The sequence below is a fragment of the Strongyloides ratti genome (assembly GCF_001040885.1).
Source record: "Strongyloides ratti genome assembly S_ratti_ED321, chromosome : 2".
Taxonomy (NCBI): domain Eukaryota; kingdom Metazoa; phylum Nematoda; class Chromadorea; order Rhabditida; family Strongyloididae; genus Strongyloides; species Strongyloides ratti.
Window position 1 is genome coordinate 11,520,744 of NC_037308.1, and position 21,759 is coordinate 11,542,502.

At 20.5% G+C, this 21,759-nt stretch overlaps 9 protein-coding genes across 9 annotated transcripts; 5 read left to right on the forward strand and 4 right to left on the reverse strand.

Annotated features, from left to right (window-relative positions):
* Positions 1 to 2,681: 2,681 nt before the first annotated feature.
* SRAE_2000368100 (UDP-N-acetylglucosamine transferase subunit ALG14 homolog) lies at positions 2,682 to 3,499 on the forward strand (the record flags this gene model as incomplete). Its single annotated transcript, XM_024654903.1, has 3 exons — positions 2,682 to 2,972; positions 3,011 to 3,162; positions 3,214 to 3,499. 3 exons carry the CDS (start codon positions 2,682 to 2,684, stop codon positions 3,497 to 3,499), a joined length of 729 nt encoding a protein of 242 aa, XP_024508229.1.
* Positions 3,500 to 3,966: 467 nt separating this feature from the next.
* On the reverse strand, positions 3,967 to 4,555 carry SRAE_2000368200 (Hypothetical protein; the record flags this gene model as incomplete). The annotated part of the gene is made up of 2 exons (XM_024654904.1): positions 3,967 to 4,430; positions 4,483 to 4,555. 2 exons carry the CDS (start codon positions 4,553 to 4,555, stop codon positions 3,967 to 3,969), a joined length of 537 nt encoding a protein of 178 aa, XP_024508230.1.
* A 1,884-nt stretch (positions 4,556 to 6,439) lies between these two features.
* Positions 6,440 to 7,013, reverse strand: SRAE_2000368300 (Hypothetical protein; the record flags this gene model as incomplete). Its single annotated transcript, XM_024654905.1, has 2 exons — positions 6,440 to 6,583; positions 6,663 to 7,013. 2 exons carry the CDS (start codon positions 7,011 to 7,013, stop codon positions 6,440 to 6,442), a joined length of 495 nt encoding a protein of 164 aa, XP_024508231.1.
* A 614-nt stretch (positions 7,014 to 7,627) lies between these two features.
* On the forward strand, positions 7,628 to 8,097 carry SRAE_2000368400 (Hypothetical protein; the record flags this gene model as incomplete). The annotated part of the gene is made up of 2 exons (XM_024654907.1): positions 7,628 to 8,005; positions 8,092 to 8,097. The coding sequence occupies 2 exons, from the start codon at positions 7,628 to 7,630 to the stop codon at positions 8,095 to 8,097; spliced, it is 384 nt and encodes a 127-aa protein (XP_024508232.1).
* Positions 8,098 to 8,291: 194 nt separating this feature from the next.
* Positions 8,292 to 9,542, reverse strand: SRAE_2000368500 (Protein of unknown function DUF273 family-containing protein; the record flags this gene model as incomplete). Its single annotated transcript, XM_024654908.1, has 1 exon — positions 8,292 to 9,542. One exon carries the CDS (start codon positions 9,540 to 9,542, stop codon positions 8,292 to 8,294), a length of 1,251 nt encoding a protein of 416 aa, XP_024508233.1.
* A 5,592-nt stretch (positions 9,543 to 15,134) lies between these two features.
* On the forward strand, positions 15,135 to 16,478 carry SRAE_2000368600 (Hypothetical protein; the record flags this gene model as incomplete). Its single annotated transcript, XM_024654909.1, has 1 exon — positions 15,135 to 16,478. The coding sequence occupies one exon, from the start codon at positions 15,135 to 15,137 to the stop codon at positions 16,476 to 16,478; it is 1,344 nt and encodes a 447-aa protein (XP_024508234.1).
* A 660-nt stretch (positions 16,479 to 17,138) lies between these two features.
* SRAE_2000368700 (Mitochondrial substrate/solute carrier repeat and Mitochondrial carrier domain-containing protein) lies at positions 17,139 to 18,005 on the forward strand (the record flags this gene model as incomplete). The annotated part of the gene is made up of 1 exon (XM_024654910.1): positions 17,139 to 18,005. One exon carries the CDS (start codon positions 17,139 to 17,141, stop codon positions 18,003 to 18,005), a length of 867 nt encoding a protein of 288 aa, XP_024508235.1.
* Positions 18,006 to 19,065: 1,060 nt separating this feature from the next.
* Positions 19,066 to 19,859, forward strand: SRAE_2000368800 (Proteasome subunit alpha type-5; the record flags this gene model as incomplete). Its single annotated transcript, XM_024654911.1, has 2 exons — positions 19,066 to 19,161; positions 19,206 to 19,859. 2 exons carry the CDS (start codon positions 19,066 to 19,068, stop codon positions 19,857 to 19,859), a joined length of 750 nt encoding a protein of 249 aa, XP_024508236.1.
* A 1,064-nt stretch (positions 19,860 to 20,923) lies between these two features.
* SRAE_2000368900 (Protein of unknown function DUF727 family and GSKIP domain-containing protein) lies at positions 20,924 to 21,409 on the reverse strand (the record flags this gene model as incomplete). Its single annotated transcript, XM_024654912.1, has 3 exons — positions 20,924 to 21,129; positions 21,175 to 21,297; positions 21,370 to 21,409. The coding sequence occupies 3 exons, from the start codon at positions 21,407 to 21,409 to the stop codon at positions 20,924 to 20,926; spliced, it is 369 nt and encodes a 122-aa protein (XP_024508237.1).
* Between the last annotated feature and the right edge of the window lie 350 nt (positions 21,410 to 21,759).

The following is a 21,759-nucleotide window of genomic DNA, read 5'->3' on the forward strand; positions in this document are numbered from 1 at the left end:
TTGAGGTAAAAAGTTACTAAAAAGAAGAAACAATTTTAAAACTAATAAAGTTGGTAACAGAATCAAAAATAATTTAAATATATAAATATATTTATTGGAAGTCTTTTTTATTTTAAATTGTCAAATTACATTATTCTTAACAAATTTTATAGTTTGAGAAATTAATTTATAAATATCTACAGTACGTGTAATTTTTATTTCATAAAAATTGAAAAATATAACATTCTTTAAAATAAAACAAGGAAGTAAATATTGCTATTACGTTAAATGAAACTTTTATCTTTAACTTAATTATAGAAATAAATTTTAATTAAATTGAAAAAATACGTTATAATATTTTTAAAAAAATTTTTCTACGTATTATTTTTTTTTAATACAAATCTGCGCATTAATGTTTTATATAAAATATCATTTAAAATAATTTTGATAATGACTATTTTAGTATGATATGTCCCATTGCAATATTTTTTATTTACAAAGACCAAATATTAGCATTTTTAAAAAGATACAATGAAAGTTCCATAGCTTTTTGGAAGAAAATAGTTAAATTTAGTTTTGTCCTTCTTATAAAATAAAATATGGCTTAGATAAATCTATCCAATAATGTCGTATTAATCTAGGGAAAAAAACATTAAATTGTATGGTATTAGAAGAATTATTATTATTAATATAAATATCTTAAAGAGTATATTTATATTTGTTAAAGTAATTTAAAACAATTATTTTCTTTAGTAAAATAAAAAATAAGAAAAAAAATTATTTGAAGATTTCATGATTTCCAATATTATTGTTTTAAATAAAAATAATGTTTTGAAAAAAAAAGAAAAAAAAAACAATAATCTTTAAATAATATCCTCGTAAAATTTAAATATAATAAATATTATTTAAAATAAATATAAAATAAAATAAAAAACTTTGATTTTTTAAAAATCCCACTAAAAAAATTTTTTTATAATTAAATAACAATTTTGAAAGACTAATTAGACATGGACAATAAATAAAATAGAAAAAAAAAAATATTTGAGATGATAAGATGGACAGGAAAATGGATAAAAATATTCATTGTATTTAGAATGATAGAAAAGCAGTATAAAAATACTGCCGTAAAGATAAAAAATTATGCTTAAATTTATTTTGACAAAAGCTTAACAAGTAACTTAATGATAATGGGATGTTAGAGATATTGAATAAAGTTAATTTAGAAAAGATATAAAATAAAAACATTAGGATGAAAATAATAAAATTTTATAATGAAAAATGTTTTAAACTAGTCATAATTTAAATTGATATTTATAGCTACATCCTTATATTTAAAATATAATTTTTTTTTAATTGAATCTTTATTAATTAATAACAGACTAATAATTAGTTCTAGTCAAACAATGTACGTTGTTTAATGCTAGAAAAATTATAAAAAGAAGATTTATAATTTTTAATCTTACAAAATGACAATTGAGCTTTTGAAATTAATTTAAAGATTGCTTTATATTGCTTTTAAGATCATTGAAGAAATATGATAATATAAAATATTTTACTAACAAACACTTTAATAAATAGCATCATTCCAGACAAAAAAAAATAATAAAAAATAAAACAGTTAAATTTATTTCTTTTAAAATTACAAATTATTATCTAATAATTTTTAAAAATGTTATATATTATATTGAGAAACAATAGACGACAGGTGAGACAAAATTCATTCAATAAGAATGTTTCTAATAAAACTCTTGAAAAATGTCTTATATAAATAAAAAAAATAAAAGATGTTTTAGAGTTACATATAACAAGTATCATGGGAAAATATTAAAAGAAGGTATTAAAGAAGCAAAAATGACTATCGGAAGTTAAGATCTGGATAAAAAATGTTTACATTTTAAAATTGGAATGACAAATATAATTATAAATGTAGATGGGAAAAAAAAGAAGGAACTTTTTGTTAAATATAAAATTATTTATGTTCAAATAAATATATAATTAAATTAAAATATAATTATGAAAAAATAATTTTTTTTTCTCATGATTTTTAATATAATTATTTTTAACAATCATATTTAAAGATTTTGGTTTTGTCCACACGATAGAGATAAATTTCTCCATGAAAAAAAAAATATATATATATATATATATAAACATAGAAAAATAATAATACAGAGAAGAAAATATAAGAATACTTCCATTTTCTATGAAGTATACATTTAATTACCTTTATAAAATAATTATTTTTTTCTTTTACAATGTCATGTCATTTCTATATTTAGTATGTTTTGGTTAAAAAAAAATCCATTCATTGTTATTATAATACTATTCACTAGAAAAGAAAATTTAGCCTTATTTTAAATGGTTAAATATAGTTGACACTTTAGTTTAAAGATTATTACAAGAAAATTTAAAAAAAAAAAATTTATGCTTTAGTGAATACATTACTTTATTATTGTGGAGATGGAATAAATAAAATTATATTTTTATCACTCTTATAAATTATATAAATAATATTTCTCTATTTTTGGAAATAAAGTTACATACCAATTTTAATAAAATTTCCTTCATTTAGAAAAATTTATCCTTATTGTTGACATATTTTTTGATATTTTTCTTGAAACGATTCAAAGTGATTAGAATTTTTTTCCTTAAAGAAACATTTTACCAATTTGTTATGATAAACAATTAAAAGAATAAATAATATGGAGTTTAAGGATTCTTATAGTTTATATGATGAAATTGTTGTTCTTTCTTTGATCGGGTCTGTATTTTTAATAAGTATATTCTATTATATGATGCTACAATATGCTAAAAGACATTCACAAAAACCTAATAGAAGATTAAGTGAAGAAGCTGTTATACGTTTCATGGCGGTAATGGGTTCTGGTGGGCATACAATGGAATTATCAAGTTTAATAAGATCTTTAAAACAAAAAAATTACAATGAACGATATTATATTATAGCTGATACTGATATTTTATCAGAAGAAAAGGTAATATTATTATTATTCTTATTTATTTTCTTTTTTAGATTCACGTTCTTGAGAAAGAAACTTTTGACTACGGGAAATATAAAATTGAGAAAATACCAAGAAGTAGAGAGGTTGGACAGAGTTATTTTACATCTATTTTTAGTACATTAAAAGCATTTTTTGCTTGCCTCAAAATAGTTTTTGAACTAAAGTAATTTATAAAAAAAAATTTTTTAATGTAAAAAATATTTTTAATTTTTAGACCGAATGTCTTGTTTACCAATGGTCCGGGAACAGCAATTCCAGTTGTATTTGCAGTTTTCCTTTTTGATTTATTACTTGGAAGAGATTGTAGAATAATATTTGTTGAAAGTTTTGCAAGAGTCAAGACACTTTCATTAACTGGACAAATTCTTTATTATACCAGGGTGGCTGATGTAATTATTGTTCAATGGAATGATCTTGTTAAAAGATTTCCCCGAGTTGAGTATATTCCATTTTTCTATACTTTTTTAGATTCCCAAAATGTTAATACATTAGAAAATTAGAATAGAAATTCACTGGTTTGCAAGTTATTTAATAAATGTATAAAGTTTTTACTAATATTATTTTAAATGGCAACATATCATTGTTAAAAATGAATTGATAAATATTTTTATACCATTATTTTGATTATACTTATAGTATTATGAGTTTTATATTTAATATATTTAATCATTATATTTTGGGTCAAAAATTTTGATAATTTTTATGTCATGGGTTACCTCTTTATTATCTACTTAGTGGGGATATTTTTTTTTTGCAAAATAAACAATTTTGAAATTGTCAAAAATAAAGTTCCTTATCTCTGTGATGCTAGCTATTTTTTTTATTAACTATCTATGATTTATACAAATAAAAATTATCTACAATTTCTCTGATTAAAAGTACTTAGAAAAAATGAAAAAAAAAAATTTGAAGACATTTTATTCAAAAATCCTACTAAAACACTAATCTCCTATAACTAAAATTATTATTATTTTATTAATTGAACAAGTAAGAACAATATAGTAGTAAAAATCACAAAACTTTGTACATTGAAAAATTTAAATCCAGAATTACAATAGTCACCCTGGCACCAACATTGATGATCGATTAGATTAGTATCAGCAAGACAATCTAGTGGTTTAATCTGTTCAGAACAATAAGAATGGCCAGGAGATTTCATATCAATAGCACTAACAGGAGCAGGTGTAGAAAACATCTGTGTAGAGCAAGCTCTTATAGTAATATATGAATATGATCCAGAATTATTTAATGCTTCCTGAAATTTATAACAAAAACCATCACAATCTACTGTTCCTCTGTCTTTGAGAAGCCATGTATCCCAATGACAGGCATCATCAAATATTCTTGGTAATGCAATTCTATTTCTAGGTCCTCTAAGTTTAGTTAAAAAATCTTGTTTCATATTAATTGAGGCACAGGAATAACATTTAACTAGAAAAAAAATAATAATAAAGAAATAAATAATGAAAAAAAAAAAACTTACCTGATCCTTTAACTGGTATTATAAAATAAACAAATATAAAAGTAGCAACATATGTATATTTTTTTAGTGACATTTTTTTTATAATTTATTTTTTAAACTTAAATAAATGATTTTTGAAAAATGTTTAAGATTAATTCTAAATAAAAATAGTTATTTCAAACTATAATGTTAAAATAAGTATGTATTTGTTTAAAGTACACACTTTTAGAAATGTGCGCATATAATGACAATATGGTACCAGAAGATATAATATATTTATTATAAGAATATAATATGAAGTATAAAAGATAAATACTGTTTATTCACTATTAACGGCAACATTACTTCAAACAGGAGATCATTTACCGAAGAATGGCAAGTGGATATATAGAAAAGATATATATATTAATTGATATAAAGGAGGCAAAGTATAATATTTAGAAAGATTAAATTGTTATATTATATATATATTGATATATATATATATATATACAAGGCTTGGTTAATAAAGATCTTTTTCCTAGGAATACAGATATATTTTATATACAATTTGTTTGTCATCTCAATTGATACATACTACTAACTATTGAGACAATTAAAATAAATAACTGCTTATACATTTTTATGGGAACAATTTTTATATATTTTAACCAATCATTGTATTATCTTCTTTTTTTTTATGAAATATTTAAGTATATATTTCGATGTTCCAATTGTTTTACATTCTTGATGATGAATGATATTTTTAATGTTAGTATTCATATATATGTGTATTTTTTTTTTTCTATCATAACTAAAAATTTTTTTAGAAAATAATTAAACTGTTATTCATGATACATGAGAAGAGTTTTAGTATTGATAATAATACCATTTTAAATATTTACACAGTTTAATGTGTTTTAAAAATATTTATTTCTCTGAAAAAAAAAAAAAAAACATTCATACAAGTGATGAGTTGTATTTACAATAACTAATAAAACTAATCATGAATTTGTAGAAAAAAGTTATATTATAAAGAGTGTATACATGTCTTAGAAGAGTTTTTTTTTTTTTTACACTTTAATTTATAAAAAAAATTTCTTTATATTAATAATTGAGTTATATTTATAATATGGTAATATTTATTTTAACTCACCTAAATTTTGATTGACACTTTTAAAGTAATAATAAAATGAATTAATACGGTTGTCATAATATATGATTTGTTAATAGCATTTTCTATCATATTCTTTTACTTAAATTAAAACGATAACATTAAAAGCAATTTAAATGGCTACTATTCCATTTCTCAAATAAATATATGTATAATTTTGTTTTCAAATGTAATATTAGTATTTTTATTATTAGATCAATTTCTCTTTAAATTTCTTTATATTTTTAATATATATTATACATATATATAGAGTACTTTTTTTTGACCTTTCAACAATCTTTTATATGATGTATATTTAACATTAAAAGTAATAAACGTTTAAAATTTTATTGTTGTAACCACAAAATTCACCTAGATCAATTTAAAATTTCTTCCATAAATTTGTTAAGTTTTTTTTTTTTATACTATTACATTTTAAAGGTAAAATTATTTTAGATGACACAGAAAGAGAGATGAAATATAAATTTATCTAAAAAGTAATCATTTAGTTATTTTTATTAAAAAAAACAACATATGTAATATTATTATTAATATTTTCAATTAAATTCCCAATGTAAATTACTTCAAATTAATTATAGTTTTTGTTTAAAGTTAGAAATTTTATTATATTAGAGACTATTAATTTTTATTAAATGAGAAATTGAATTGAATTATAGTTTTGATAAAATATTTTTCTTTTAATATATATATATATTTTATTACAAATAATGTTTTAGTAATACTTTTTATTTAAACTAAAAAAATTTTTTTGTTAGTTTTAAATCAAACTAAATACTTTAAGCTTATATTTTTAAATGATTTATTTATTTATTTAAAATTGTGTATTTATGCCATCCCATAATTTGTATTTGGTATTTCAGTAACGGGGATCGTTTCAGTTGGTTCATTAAGTTTTTTTTCTTTATACCATATCTCTGCAAATATAATTGTATGCATCATGTATTGTGCAAAATTTCCCAATACAAATATCTAAAATTAAATTAATACATATTTTTTAATAAATTATATTTTTAAAAAACAAAATAAAAATTGTTGATATTTTACTTACACCACTCCATGTCATCTTACCGTTATTGATAAAATTACTGCCACTAACACATAACCAAATATCTATAAAATATAGTATTGTAAAGGTGATCGAGGAACATAATTCAATTAATGGCCATGTAATTAATTTTTTTTTATATATCATTTTATCATCTAATTCTAAAGCTAGTATAGCTATAAGAATAATATTTACAACTATATTTGCTGTTGCTGTGATTCGTACAATTTTCAAACCCGAATTTTGAATAATGGCTGATCCTGTTATGATTAAAATTATAATAGCAAAAATTACAGTTGTAACTTTTAAAATATTTGGTAGTACACTTAATCTGTATAAATTTATTCGTGTCATTATAGTATTATTATTTTTTTTATATAATTATAAAATGTATAATTATTTAAGAATAGAAACTATAAATTTACTAACAATAATTTGTATAGTTATTATTAGAATGATTCTAACTTAAATAATATTTGACTAATAGTTTTCCATATTGACACATTTGATAAGATAATGTTATTCTTATCAATTAATAAATCACCTGTTTAATGTTTTCATTTGTCGTGTATGTATTTTTTTTTGCCTTTAAGTTTATATATGATATTAAAAAAAATGTTTATTTAAAAAGATAATTTTTTTTAATGATGTTTATATAATCAAAAGGATTAATCTCACTTATTTTATATTTGTAGAAAATAAACTATCTTAATTCACTTTTAATATATTTATAAATTGAGACACCTTTATTTACATATCATTAAAACATTTTTAATTCTATAATAACTTATATACTTTTAGTTTACCATATATTCAAAGAATTATTAATGTTGTTATATTTTTTTTATATACATTTATTTCTATAAACTTTATATTATTTTTTTTTTATTTTTAGAATGAAACTAATCACTATTGTTTTACTTTGTCTAATTTTATCTGTTTATTCTGATGTAAGAAAAAGGCGATCAATGAATGAGGATAACTATGATTGTTTTCAAATTTGTTCAAAATATGGAATGAAAAAATATGAGATTGGTCAGACATGGTGCCAACAACGGTGTAAAGATCTTTATTTTGCCTATAATATTAGTGATGTAAAATTTATGGAAACAATTTACATGAAAAGATTCATAGATTGTACAGAAAAAATTAAAGATTCTATAAAATGTGGTGACTATATTGATAGTCTTGCCAGAGTACTAACACCACAAGATATTGTTAAATTAAACTCTAAATTAATAAAGTATTATCTCTCTAGAGGCAAAATAATTATTGATGAAAATTATTTGGTAAATGAACGTTGTCGTGGAAATTGTATAAAACAAAATTTGCAAACAAATTTGGAGGTAGAAATATTTTGTAAAAATCAATGTGATAATAAAAAATCTTTAAAAAATAAAAAAAAGGATACACTAAATAATGTTAATTTTAGTGTTGATGAAGTAAATAATCAAAAGAAAATGGAAATTAATGAAAAATCTACTATGTAAATTTAAGTTTTTTTTTTCTTATAAACTACTACTTTAAATATCAATATTAATATTGATAATATGTATATAAAAATATTTTTGAAATTGTTTTTATCGACTTCGTCAACAAAAATATGTATATATACAATAAAATTTTTTAAATTTATTTATTTTTATTGTAAATTACTTTTAGGTAGTCTCTTCCGTTTGACTCTTTTATTTTGTCTAAATTACATAAGGTAAGATTATTGTAATAATTAATTTCAGAAAATATTGATAAATTTTTCATAGTTAAATTAATAAAATGTTGTGGTAGTTTCATTGATGAATTGTATTTCCACATATTTATATATCTACGACTTTTACATAAAACATTTGTTGAGGTTGAATTTTTTTTAAATGAAAAATTATTAATAGATAATTTATTTGTATTCCAATTACTGAAAAAAAAGTCTTTATAACCAAAATGCCAATTATATAATTTTCCATCTCTTATCCATTTTCTTTTAGATTTTTTTCCTAAAAGAACTACCCTTTTATCATCAAATAACATATATGATTTTCCTTCATTTTCATTAAGCATTGATAAAAGCCACCTCATACAAGATTCAAAAATTATATTTTCATTAAGTGTTGTTCCCTTAAACCAAATATTTATACAATGATTATATATATTTAAGTATTGATCACCACCAAATAGGGTAACAAAAACTGTTTGAATGGCAGAGTTATCATTTTTATTATACATCTCTGGAACTGAACACTCATAATTTGCAAAAAATTTTAAAAAATTTCTTGAATAATTTGTATTTTTAAAAATATAACTATCAGTTGAGATTTCATTATTAGATATCTTTTCATAAAATATCATTTCTTCATTTTTTTTTAAAAGATAATTTTCAAGTTTATGAACTGGATTTATAATTCCAACATTTTCACTAACAAAAATAATATACTTAAATATTTTTTGATATTTTTCAGCAAATTTTGCCACAACACAATGCCTTTGAAATACAAAACTTTTTTGTTTACAATCAATAAAAAGATGTGGATATGATAGTATTGTAATAACTACAAATGAATAGCTATTATGTAAACTATAACATTTAATTGTTTCAAAATTTTCTTTATTATAATCAATTGAATTAACATCAACTACAACAACAATGGCAATTTTTTTTTTAACTTTATCTATATTTAATACTTCATAATTTTTAAATTTATCTTTCTCTAATATCTTATCATTTCCAACTTTATCTACCTTCAATTTTTCATAATTTTTAATTTTCTTTGTCTTCAATTCTCCAAAAAGTTTTTCCTTAATTTGACTACAGCTATTTTTATGAATTAATGAAAAAATAAAAAGAATAAAAAATAATGATAATGGAAATAATATTGAACATAATATTTTCATTATTAAAAAAATCTTTTTTTTTAACCAATTTAATCTAAATAAAAAAAATAACATAGTAAATTAATTTAAAAATTATTTATTATTATGAAATATATTTTTAATAAAAAAAATATGTTTCTTTTTTTTAAAATCAGAAAGTAACACGAAAACTAAAAATTGTAATTTTAAAGTAAAATAATTTTATGAGATATCTAATATTTTATCATTAATAATGTTGTAAATTTAATAAAAAAATAGTAATATAAGTTATATTAGGTAAAATAAAATATCATCTCATTGTTGGGGGGAGAGTAATATCAATAATGTAGAAAATTTTAATAAAAAGTTTTTAGAAATCTTTAAAAGTTCTTTAGGAAGATTACTAAAGATAATCAGATGACTTTTGTATTTGTTAAAAAATACCTTACTCATCATTTAAAACTTTTATTAAAAACAAAATCAAATAAATTTATTGAACTTTTTAAATTTAAAAATTTTATTTTATTAAATAAATAATAATACTTTTTATTAGCTATTTTAACAAATGTTTTATAATTGAAATAACTGGCTTATGTAAATAATTATAAAAGAATTTATTTTGTATAATTATATTTTTTAAAAAATTATAAACTATTACTTTTAATTAAATTGTTTTAAAGTTATAAATTTTGTGTTAAACAAAATTTATTGTTGTTTATTTTTATGATATTTAACTTATTACATAAATTTCTTGATTACCAGTTTATTATCATTATTCTTTTTTTTTAAAAAAAAAAACACCAAACATTAATTTTTTTTTGTCATTTTAAAGTAGTTATAATTGTATATATAAAATATTCTTTAAAAATTCTTTTTTTGCAGCTTTTTGTTTGTACTTATTAACAATAAGTTTTTTTTAAAGATTTAATATAATTTAAAATAAAAAATATTATGTTATAATAGTTGTCAAAAACTTTTTTTTAATTATTATATGTCCTTTTTTTATACTTAAACAAAATTAAAACTTTTATTGTTAATATTATATTATAATCATACTAATGAAAAGTACATTTTTATCACTGATTGCTGATAACTATAAAATATAGTTTAATGTATGTTTATAAACTAGATTTATAAAAAGAACATTGTTCTAAGGTTATTTACCTTTTAAAAGTTATAATGATAACAAATGCACAAGTGTTTTAAAAATCAAAAATCTTATATATATATTTAGAACAACTATTAAACGATAAAAATAATAATAAAATAAATTGATATTTTTATTTTATTATTTTGTATAAATTTGCAAGAAAAAAAAAATTAGATGCTACAGAATATTAAAACTTTTTATTTATATTAATAGAGAAATAAATAATTATTTGTATGATATGTATTGATATCTTTTCATAAACATAAAGATTATTAATCTTTTTAGTAGGAGTACTTTTTAGTACATTTGAATACTAATGAAAAATAGTGCTATTTAAAATGAATAAATGTGCTTTGCTTTTATGATTATTAAAATAATAGGAAATTATTGCTTGTACATTTTTTTTTATGTTTAAATGATTTTTTCTAATGCCTAAGAAACTTTAATAAATATAATTTCATTTAGTCAGTTTTTTTTTTTTAATTGTAAAAAATAATTATACACATTTTAAATTTCTAAAATTTATATATAATTAAAAGAATCAAGTAACTATAAAAATGGAATTTAATATAAATTAAATATAACTTGACATTTTCTATTTTGATATTATTAAATAAACTACTTGTATATTGTTTAATATGATTTCTATTTAAATGATTCTTCCGGTATATTTTAAAATAATTTGTAGGTTTAAAAACTTTTAATTAATATGTTGTTAATTTATAATCGAACAGTTTGCATAAATTATAAATAAATAGCAAAAGTATAGTTTGCTTTAAAATGCCTGATAAGATTTAATAAAGGTTGTCACAAATAATTAATAAAACTATAACACATTTTAAGCATATAATATTATTTGTTTTTATATCCAAAAAAAAAAAGAATTTTATTAAGTGATATTATTAGAAATACATAATTTGTACAATGAATATTTGAGAAATTAATTTTTACTTTGATATATATACTTTTGTTAATGTTAAATTTTATTATTTGATTTTAAAATTTATATCTTTTTTGAATTTATAATATTATTTAATCAAAATAATTTGTAAAATAAAAAATTTTTTTTATATGATAAAGTAATTATAACTTTTTTCTATTATATGAACCCTGTTTAGTATTTTACAACATAATTATAAAAAAAAACTAAGCATATCACATATATCAATTCAATATTTTAAATTATAATAAATATTTTATTAAATATTCATATACATTTGAAATATGATTTTTAAAGTATTATCATTATATTCCATTTCTTAATATTTTATGATAAATTGTACATCTAAAAAACATAAAAACTTTATCCAAGTGATAACAAAAAAAAAACCTAACGTTTTTTATTAATATTGTATATTAGTTTGCATTAAATATTTACTATAGTATTTTAAAAAAACATTTATATTTATAAAAAAGTCATTATTTTAAAAATTAAAAGATTTCAACTATCTTTACTTAAAAATTTTATATTAATCATTTTTTGTTTACTATACATTAAATATGAAAAATATCTTTTGCCAGACAAAAATAATAGTAGATTTAATGTGTTATAAATATCATTTATTTTGTAGTAAAAAAAAAGTTTATAGAATAATGTGAGGAAATAATAATAAAAGACAAAAAAAATAGTCAGTGTAAATTTTTAAACTAAATTTATTGTAATAATACTTTATCTTTTGAAAAAAAAAATTCAAAACAACAATTTTGAAAAAAAATTTGTTTAATGACTATGTTATTAGAAAAAAGGCAAATTTTGATTTATATTAGAAACATATTCAAGTTTTAATTTTTTTTTTACTAAATGATACTATAGTTTTAGAGTAGTTAAATGTTTGCTTTTATTAATTATAACTTTTAAGGGTATAAATACTTATAAGAATAATAACCTATTTACGTGAGTTATCTCGTTAAGAGATAAAAACCTATCGTGAATAGTTAAGTTTAAATTAAGTCTAAATTAACAACTATTTTAATATTTTTTTTTATATAATAGGTAATTTGGTATAATTATTTTTATATAAATCTAATATCTATCTCTTATCTATATAATTATTGCCAAAAAATTTGTTATTAAAATATTACTAAGTAAAAAATGTAGTTGGAAGGCAAACAATTAATTCTTCATTTGTTGATTAAATTTTTATTAAAAAAAAATCTTACCACAATTTTTTAAACAACTTTTATAATGTTAGTTTGTCAGATATTGCAAGTTACATTCAACTATATATTAAAAATTATATGGTTAAAGGCAAATTAACATATATTATGAATAAATCAAATGAAAATATAAATGAAAGTAAAAATTTAATTAAGAAAATAAAAAATTAATATAATTTTTAATTTATTAAAATTAGTACAAATAACAATTAGTACGACTCATCATTATTAAAATATTTTGAAACATGGATATAAAAAAATAGACATTACTATAAATTTATTAATTTAAAAAAAAAAGATATTTTATTGTAATAATCATGAATTTGAAAATATTAAAACTATTTTATGATATATGTTTCTTAAATGAATAAATAAAATATATCTTATTTCATGTTTTAAAGTATACTGAATTAACTTACTAAAATTATACAAATATAATTATATTATTAAAAAAAAGTTTTAATAATATATAATTTTTTTTAATAAAGTTTTTACATACAAATGTTTTTTTTTTAAATGAAATGATTTGTTTTAGAATTTTGTTTATTGTGATACAATTAACTATCACAAACTCTTGTTAAATTAAGGTATACTTACTGAAGATTGTTATTTTTATTATTTTTCCTTTAAATTATATCATTTCCTTTAAAAATATCTTGTTATTACAAATAAAATCGACTCAATTATAGCACTTTACTAAAAGGTCAGGGATATGGAGTCTGGCAAAACAGTTCTTATAAAGATGTTAAAAAAAGGACTATCCCACTTGAAGAGGAGACGTAAATTAGTTTCTTCATACATTATAATATCACGTGAATGCCATAACTTTATGTCTTTAAATATGACCTTCTAATGAAATGAAATTGTAAGCGGCTAAATGTATATGGCAGATTATATTCTGTGAAAAGATGATTGTAATATTTAAATATATATCATTTTTTTACTAAACTTATATCATTTATACATCTATTTACTTATCAATTCATTTTCTCCAACATTTTAATCACTCTAAATACTGACATTATTTTTAGTATTCTTGTTACTAGTTTTTTTTTTTTTTGAGATATATAAATAGAATACAGTTAAAACATTGTATTAATACTAATAATACTTATATGGCCATACAACTTATGTTGTTAGTAATATTTTAACTGTATTAAAAGTAAAAACAGAAAAAAAAAAACAATTTTTTCTTCTAAAAATATATAAAAAAAACCTATAATCATTTTTGAAAATAAATTGTTAAATTTTTAGATACCATAACATAAATATTATTAATCAGGTATTAAGAGATAGCAAAACAAACATCAAATTTTATATTAATCAAGAAAATACTACTATAACTTATAAATGATATAAAATTTTGTTTAATTAAACTATAAATTTTAGACTTAAATAGTTTTAATTTGTGTTTTTTGATCTTTTTAATAATTTTAAAAATTATCTGTATATTAATAGTATGTTAACTGTGTTATGTATACCTTTATCTGAATACAATTTTTTTTTTTTACTCTTAACAGTGCAATATTCATGCAGTTAAATTTTTCAATTGTATTCTATGTCTTAACTTTCACTAGTAATTAGATTGTCACTAGTAACTTACTTAATAAAACCCGTACTTTCTTAAGCCCACACATTTTAAAATTTTTTTTTTTTTTTTTTAAAGATAAAATTTTACGATAAGAGCAATCAAACAATTTTAAAAGTTCTCATCAACCTGATATCTATTCCATAATTGACCACAAACATATTATTATACAGTGTATATATATATATATATATATAAAACAAACGACAACGACTCTTTCTCTCTTACTATCTTTCATCATTATATACCTAGATCTTTTTTTATTATTATTATTATTATTGTTCTTTCACTGACCTCTTCAATCCATCTAGGATGCTCCTACATTAGAAGAAGTATATATTATTGTCAAGTTGTTTTGTTGGGATTTGTCAAGATAGTAAGCCCCCATGAACGTAACTTTGAATTAGGGAGGAGTATATTATTGGGTGCTGGGTCATCTTTTTTTTGTGACCGACAATTGTTATAGACCAATGAAAATGATGTAGCCTTTCATTTTTATGGCATTGTCACAATCATCATCCTGTTTTGATACTTTAGGGATATCAACCATATATTTTTTTGCGGGATGTCATAAATGTTAGTTAAAAGTATTTATCTAATAACTTTCTTTTTTTTTATACTTCATATCGTATTAGATACTTTAATAGCATTTTAATAACTATCGGGTTAAAGACTTTTTGTTTGCACTTTTCTTATCAACTATATTTATATTAATAATTTTTTTTTTTTTTATTTCTAGATGTCACTAACACTTAAATTTGGTGATATAAATCCTTTAGCATTAACATTACCAATAGATATGCCATCATCAGTTGTTTCTGTTCCTTGTTCTGGTATTAAAACACAAATGTCTGAAATGGACTTAAATGCTATATCTAAAATTATTGATGATGAATGCTTATCTGAAAAATTAATTCATAACTGCGGGTTACTGCCATTATTAAATTCATCAAAATTAACTCCAAAAAGTGATATAATTGATATTTTTAATAAATCTAGTAGTAAAGATGTACGATCTCCTGCAACTAAATTAATTAAACATAAATTTTGGGGAGTTTGTAAGGATCTCCAATTTAATCCTCTTAAACCAGAATGTGAAGGAAGTGTTACAACAAAATTTGTTAGAAGTAAAAAATTTACCGATACAAAATTGGCTAAATATAGATGTACAAAATGTTATAAAGAAATTAGTCAAAAAAAACACCTTCCAAATGTTACTATAGAAGATATAGAAAATACTTGTAATCTTATTAGTCCTACACGTGCTTCTTCAGTTAGTTCTTCTGGATCATCCTCTAGCACACCACCATCAATTTTTGCAAGAGAACTTGTATTTTTAATTTGGGCTTTCTCTGAAAAAATGTCTATTAAGGTGGTAAAACAAGTTGCTGATTATATGTTTCCTAATATGACAAAACATACAATTATTTCATGGTTTGAATTTATAAGAACAAAAATAAAAATTGCTCATGAGAAGGGTAAAAAAATTGGGGGTGCAGGACAGTTAGTTCAACTTGAAGTTATTCCATTTTATCTTGTTGAAACAGATAGTGAGGAAGTTTTAAATATATTAAATGATTCATTTATTCCAACAAAAGAGAATATAGCTGTTTTAAAAAGTTTTGGAATTTGTAAAGAAAATGGTGCTGTTGTGATTTTGTATAATAAATTAACAAATGACTTACGTTATAGATATCTTTCAAATTCAGAGTCAAAAGAAAATTTGTTTACTTTACTACGTACAGAAGTTGTTCCAAAAACTGTATTATCAGCAAAGTTAGATCAGTACTTTGAAAATGAAACTTTAACAATGGATGATGAGGAATCATTTGTTTTTTATAATTCTAAAAATTTTGATATACATTTAGATAGTTACATTGAAGAAAATATTTCTTCTTTAAAAAAACAAATTTTTAATATTAATATGGATTTACATGAATCTGGTATAGTAAGTGGAGAAAGGAATGATTTTGTTGATGCATCATTAATTACTCAGGCTTGGTTTAATAATCAATTAAAGAATGCAGATAAAAGATGTTTCAATAATCTTATTAATGAACTTAAACTTGCCATTAGTACCTAAAGTTTTTTCTCCATATTAATAACTTTCTATAATTAATAATAACCAGTAATTGTGATTCTCAACCATATTCTTGATACTCCTAAGTGAACAGAAAAATTTAGAGTATTTCAAAGAAAAAAGATACATAACAAAAAAATGGGTTTAACTTCTTTTAAATATTTTTTTTAATTGTTATATGTTTTTTAATAAATAAATGTCAGTGATAACCTTCTTTAATATTTAGTATTATGTATATTTAAAATAAAATAATTTGATCATTGTTATTTACACTTTTCTTAATTGTGAAAAAAAATATATTATTAAATGTCACGTTAAATTTATAAATACAAGAAAATCGATTTGTAAAATTGAATAGTGAAAATTTTCTTAACAAGTAGTTACAATTTACTGATATCATTATTTTTTCTAATCATTTATTAATCTTACAATTCTCTTGATTTAGATTTATTTTCTTGTGACGAAAAATTTTTTTATGTTCATAGTATAACTCTACACTCTATGTATATTTTACATTATAAATATGTGACCAAATATTTTATGGCCCATTTTTTGGTAAATATATATAGAAAAGAGTTGGCAAGAGATGTTTACGTGCACTTAACAAAAATTTTTATTTTTTCGTTCAATAAACATACAATTTTATTTTTTTTAGGAATTAAAATGGTTTCTGAAACAGATAAAAAAAGAATAGCCCGTTGGTATTTTGGTGGATTAGCCTCAGCTGGTGCTGCCTGTTGTACACATCCCCTTGATTTAATGAAAGTTCATTTACAAACTCAACAAACAGGAAAAGTTACTTTGCTTCAAATTTCTAAAAAGATTTATGGCACAGATGGTATAAGAGGATTTTACAATGGTATTTCTGCTTCTTTATTAAGACAGTTGACATATTCAACAACACGTTTTGGTATATATGAAACTGTTAAAAAAGCTGTTGATGATGGTGGCCCAATTCCATTTTATAAAAAAGTTGCTATGGCAGCTGGATCAGGTGCTGTTGGAGGTTTTGTTGGTACTCCAGGAGATTTAGTTAACGTCAGAATGCAAAATGATGTCAAACTTCCACTTGATCAAAGAAGAAATTACAAACATGCTGTTGATGGTGTATTTAGAATTATTAGAGAAGAAGGAGTTACAAGATTATTTAGTGGTGCTACAATGGCTACAAGCAGAGCTTTAATGATGACTGTAGGACAATTGGCATTTTATGATCAATTTAAACAAATTATGTTAGAATCAGGATATTTTAATGATAATCCTGTAACACATTTCTTATCTTCATTTGCTGCTGCTAGTGTAGCAACTGTTTTGACTCAACCAATGGATGTTATGAAGACAAGAATGATGAATGCTAAACCCGGACAATTTAAGAATATTGCTGATTGCTTCTTGTATACCGCAAAACTTGGACCAATTGGATTTTTTAAGGGTTTCATTCCTGCATGGGTTAGACTTGCTCCTCATACTGTTCTTACTTTTATTTTCTTAGAACAATTACGTATGAATTTTGGTTACCTTAAAAATTAATTATATTTTAAATGATTAATTTAGTTTACCGAGATTATTTAAATAAAATTCAAATTTTGAGGGTTGTAAAAAGTTTTTTTTTTCATTTTTAATTTTTTTAAATTTAATCATACTTCATAATATGTATTTTTTAATATATATTTTTTTGTCAAAAATACTTTCCTATTTCATATTATAAATTTAAAAAAAAAGAACAAAATAACTATCAATTGATATCCGGATATTAATTTTTATAAAACCTATAAGTATTAGGAAGACTATTGAGGAAAAAGATTCCCTATTAAATAATATAAGCTGACTTATAATAGAAAAATATTTTTTTTTTTATAAATAAATTGTTTATTAGGATAAGTATAAAAATTTCTACAATTATTATATTATATAAATATTAATAAAGTTTTTAATTATTATCTATTTTTAAAAATATTTGAATACTCTTTAAACAGAAGCATTTTTATTTTTTTTTTTTTTATTATTTTTTTATATGACAAACTTTGGAAGTTTTTTATTAAATATTTTAAATAAATAAGGGAACTTTTACTTTTATGATTAATTTGTAATAATGTCTCCATGGGAAGGTTTGATGTAAAATAAGTTAAAAAAAATGTTTTGAAAAAATTTTTAAATAATTATTTACTGTGAAATTAGTTGCTGTTGAAATAGAAATTAAGGGAATATTTCTGTTAAAAGATTATAATTATGTCAAATCAATGTATAAAAAGATTTTTTATTAATGTTAATCTTAAATAAGATTTATAAAAGTTTGATAAATAAAAAGGAAATAAATTTATTTCTATATTATTACTATGTTTTAATAACTTCATAAGATATAATTAAACCAATAAAAGTTTACACTTTAAAAAAATTATCTTAATATAATCTTTATGTTAATTAAAAAAATATATATATTTTTGCAGTTTTGAAAAATTAATTTTTTTTACAGGGTGCAAATTTCCAAATATTATCTTGAAACGTATGTCTGATATTTACACTTGATAATCATCGTTTCGTCTTCTTGAAATTATTCATAACCAGCGATTATATTTATTAAAAAATAACAATGTTTTTGACAAGAAGTGAGTATGATCGTGGAGTTAATACCTTTTCTCCAGAAGGACGTCTTTTTCAAGTTGAATATGCTATTGAAGCCGTAAAAGTATGTTTTTATTTTAAAAATTCAAATGTATTATGTATTTTTAGCTTGGATCAACAGCAATTGGAATTTGTACAAGTGAAGGAGTCATTCTTGCTGCAGAAAAAAGAACAGTTTCACCATTAGTTATTGGTAAGACACATGAAAAAATATCTCAAGTAGATACACATATTGGAGTTGCATTTGCCGGAATTATTGCAGATTCACGTACATTAGTTGAAAGGGCACAAATAGAAGCTCAAAATTATTGGTTTACCTACAACAAAAAATGTGGTGTTGATGATGTTACAAGATCTGTTGCTAATGTTGCTCTTCAATTCGGTGATGATGATGTAAAAGCTTCAATGTCTCGTCCATTTGGTGTATCTATGTTATTTGGTGGTGTTGATGAAGAAGGTCCAAAACTATTTCACGTTGATCCATCAGGAACATTTACTCAATGTGATGCTAAAAGTGTTGGTTCTGCTTGTGAAGGAGCAACTCATAATATTAAAGAACAATATCATGAAGCTATCACACTTTTAGAAGCAAAAAAAATGGCTTTAAATATTCTTAAACTAGTTATGGAAGAAAAAATTAGCTGTGATACAGTTGAAATGGTACAAATAACTCCAGAAAAAAATGAAAAAGGTGATCAGACAGGGAAATTCCATAGGCTCACAGATGTTGAAATGACTCCACTTATTGAATCGGTTGCCTAATTTTTTTAATCTATAATTTATTCTCTGTCATTAAATCTTTGTGTTTTTAAGATTATTATATATGTAGTACATTTTTAAGAACAATTGTTTTGTGGTAATAAAATATTTGTATCAATTATTTTTACAAACAATATTTAAGTTTTTATGTAAAATAATCTTATATGTATTTTGTAAAATGTTGTATGATTACTATAATGATTTTTTTTTTCTAAGTATCATAAGTTTAGATCATTCTTACTTTTAAAAGTAGAATTAGTTAAATTTACAAATTACTTTTAAAAATAGATAATTAATGCGTGGTAGATTAATATATATGCTAATATTTCTATTTACTTTGTTTAACATTTCATCCAAAAATTCTTTCCACTGAGAATACAATCAATTTCTATAATTACTAAAGTAATGTAATGGTTCAATGAAACTCATAGTATTTTCATAAGTCAATTTATTTCTTAAAAGTTTAGTAAATAATGTTCTTTTAACAAAAATATAAAACTTTTTTTTAGTTGAATGACGGAAAAATTAAATTAAAATGTTTTATAAATATATTTATAAATAAAAAAAACAACTTAATTTTAATTTAGATTTTGTATATAATTTTTTTGATAATCTACAAAGTATGGATTAATACATAAACGAAAGAAAAGTATGTATTTTAATTATACATTTAGATGGAAGAAAATTTAAAAAAAATAATTAATTCTCAACGGATTAATGACATAAATAAATTGTTAAATACATAAAAATTGAAGCCGTATTTATTTCAAAAAAACAGAAATTTTTTAAATTCGAAAACTTAATAAATTATTTTATAATGTATTAATAAAATATAAAAATTTTCTTTTTATAAATTTGTACAATGATCACTTTTTTTTGTTTATGATGAAGAACATTTGTTTAACTTCTGTTACTAATACAAAAGTGCATTTATCTTGCGTAGTTAACAAATATAATTTTTATTGAAAATTAGATATATAATATCAATAAAAAAATAAATATTTGTTTGAAATAGTGAAAAAAAAAGAACATACACATATAATAATTATAATTTAAAAAAAGAACTTTTATATTCTTGTGAGTTTATTAAATAATAATTCCATTCTTTTCTCCCTAAATTTATATGATATCTCAGTAAAAAAGGAAAGAACATCTTCATATTTTTTTTTGTGATTTATTTTACATTGATCTGGATAATCACATGACAAAGTGTCGTGTTTTTCTGATAATATAGACCATCCCGATATGTCAAGCTGTAGTGTAAATGTATCATCTAAAAATATCATAAAACTTTTAAAAATTTTTATGATAAACTAACTTTCAAGTGTTGTTACATTAAAGTAATAAGTATTAGGAAATTCACAATTTAAAGTTGAATAAGCAAAATAAGAAAGAAATTGACAGTTATCAGTAATCGAATAATTTCCAATTTCACGAATCACTTCAGAAGATAAAGACATTATATAAAAATAAAAAATTTGTAATCAAAGTACTTTATAATGCCACAACATACCAATATTTGAATAGAATAGTTTTATCGTTACAGGACACATATTATCTCAAATGAAGCATAACACAATTTTTAAACTTTTAGGTATTTAAAATTTTTAAATATGTTATTTTTATATTTTTATAAAAAATTTTTAAAACTATGGCTTTAACTATTCAGGAGAAATATTTTTTATTACTAGAAATGTTGATAAAAATTGATGACAATCAATTTGAGATAACATCAAAAGGAAAATATTTATGGATATCACATACCTGTAAAACATCTCATCAAAAAAATTTTAATAAATACTTAATATATATTGAACTTATCAAATTATTAGATTATACTTTAATAATATTTCCAAATATTAATATCTATGAATCTTATTTAAATATTATTTTTAATTTTTCA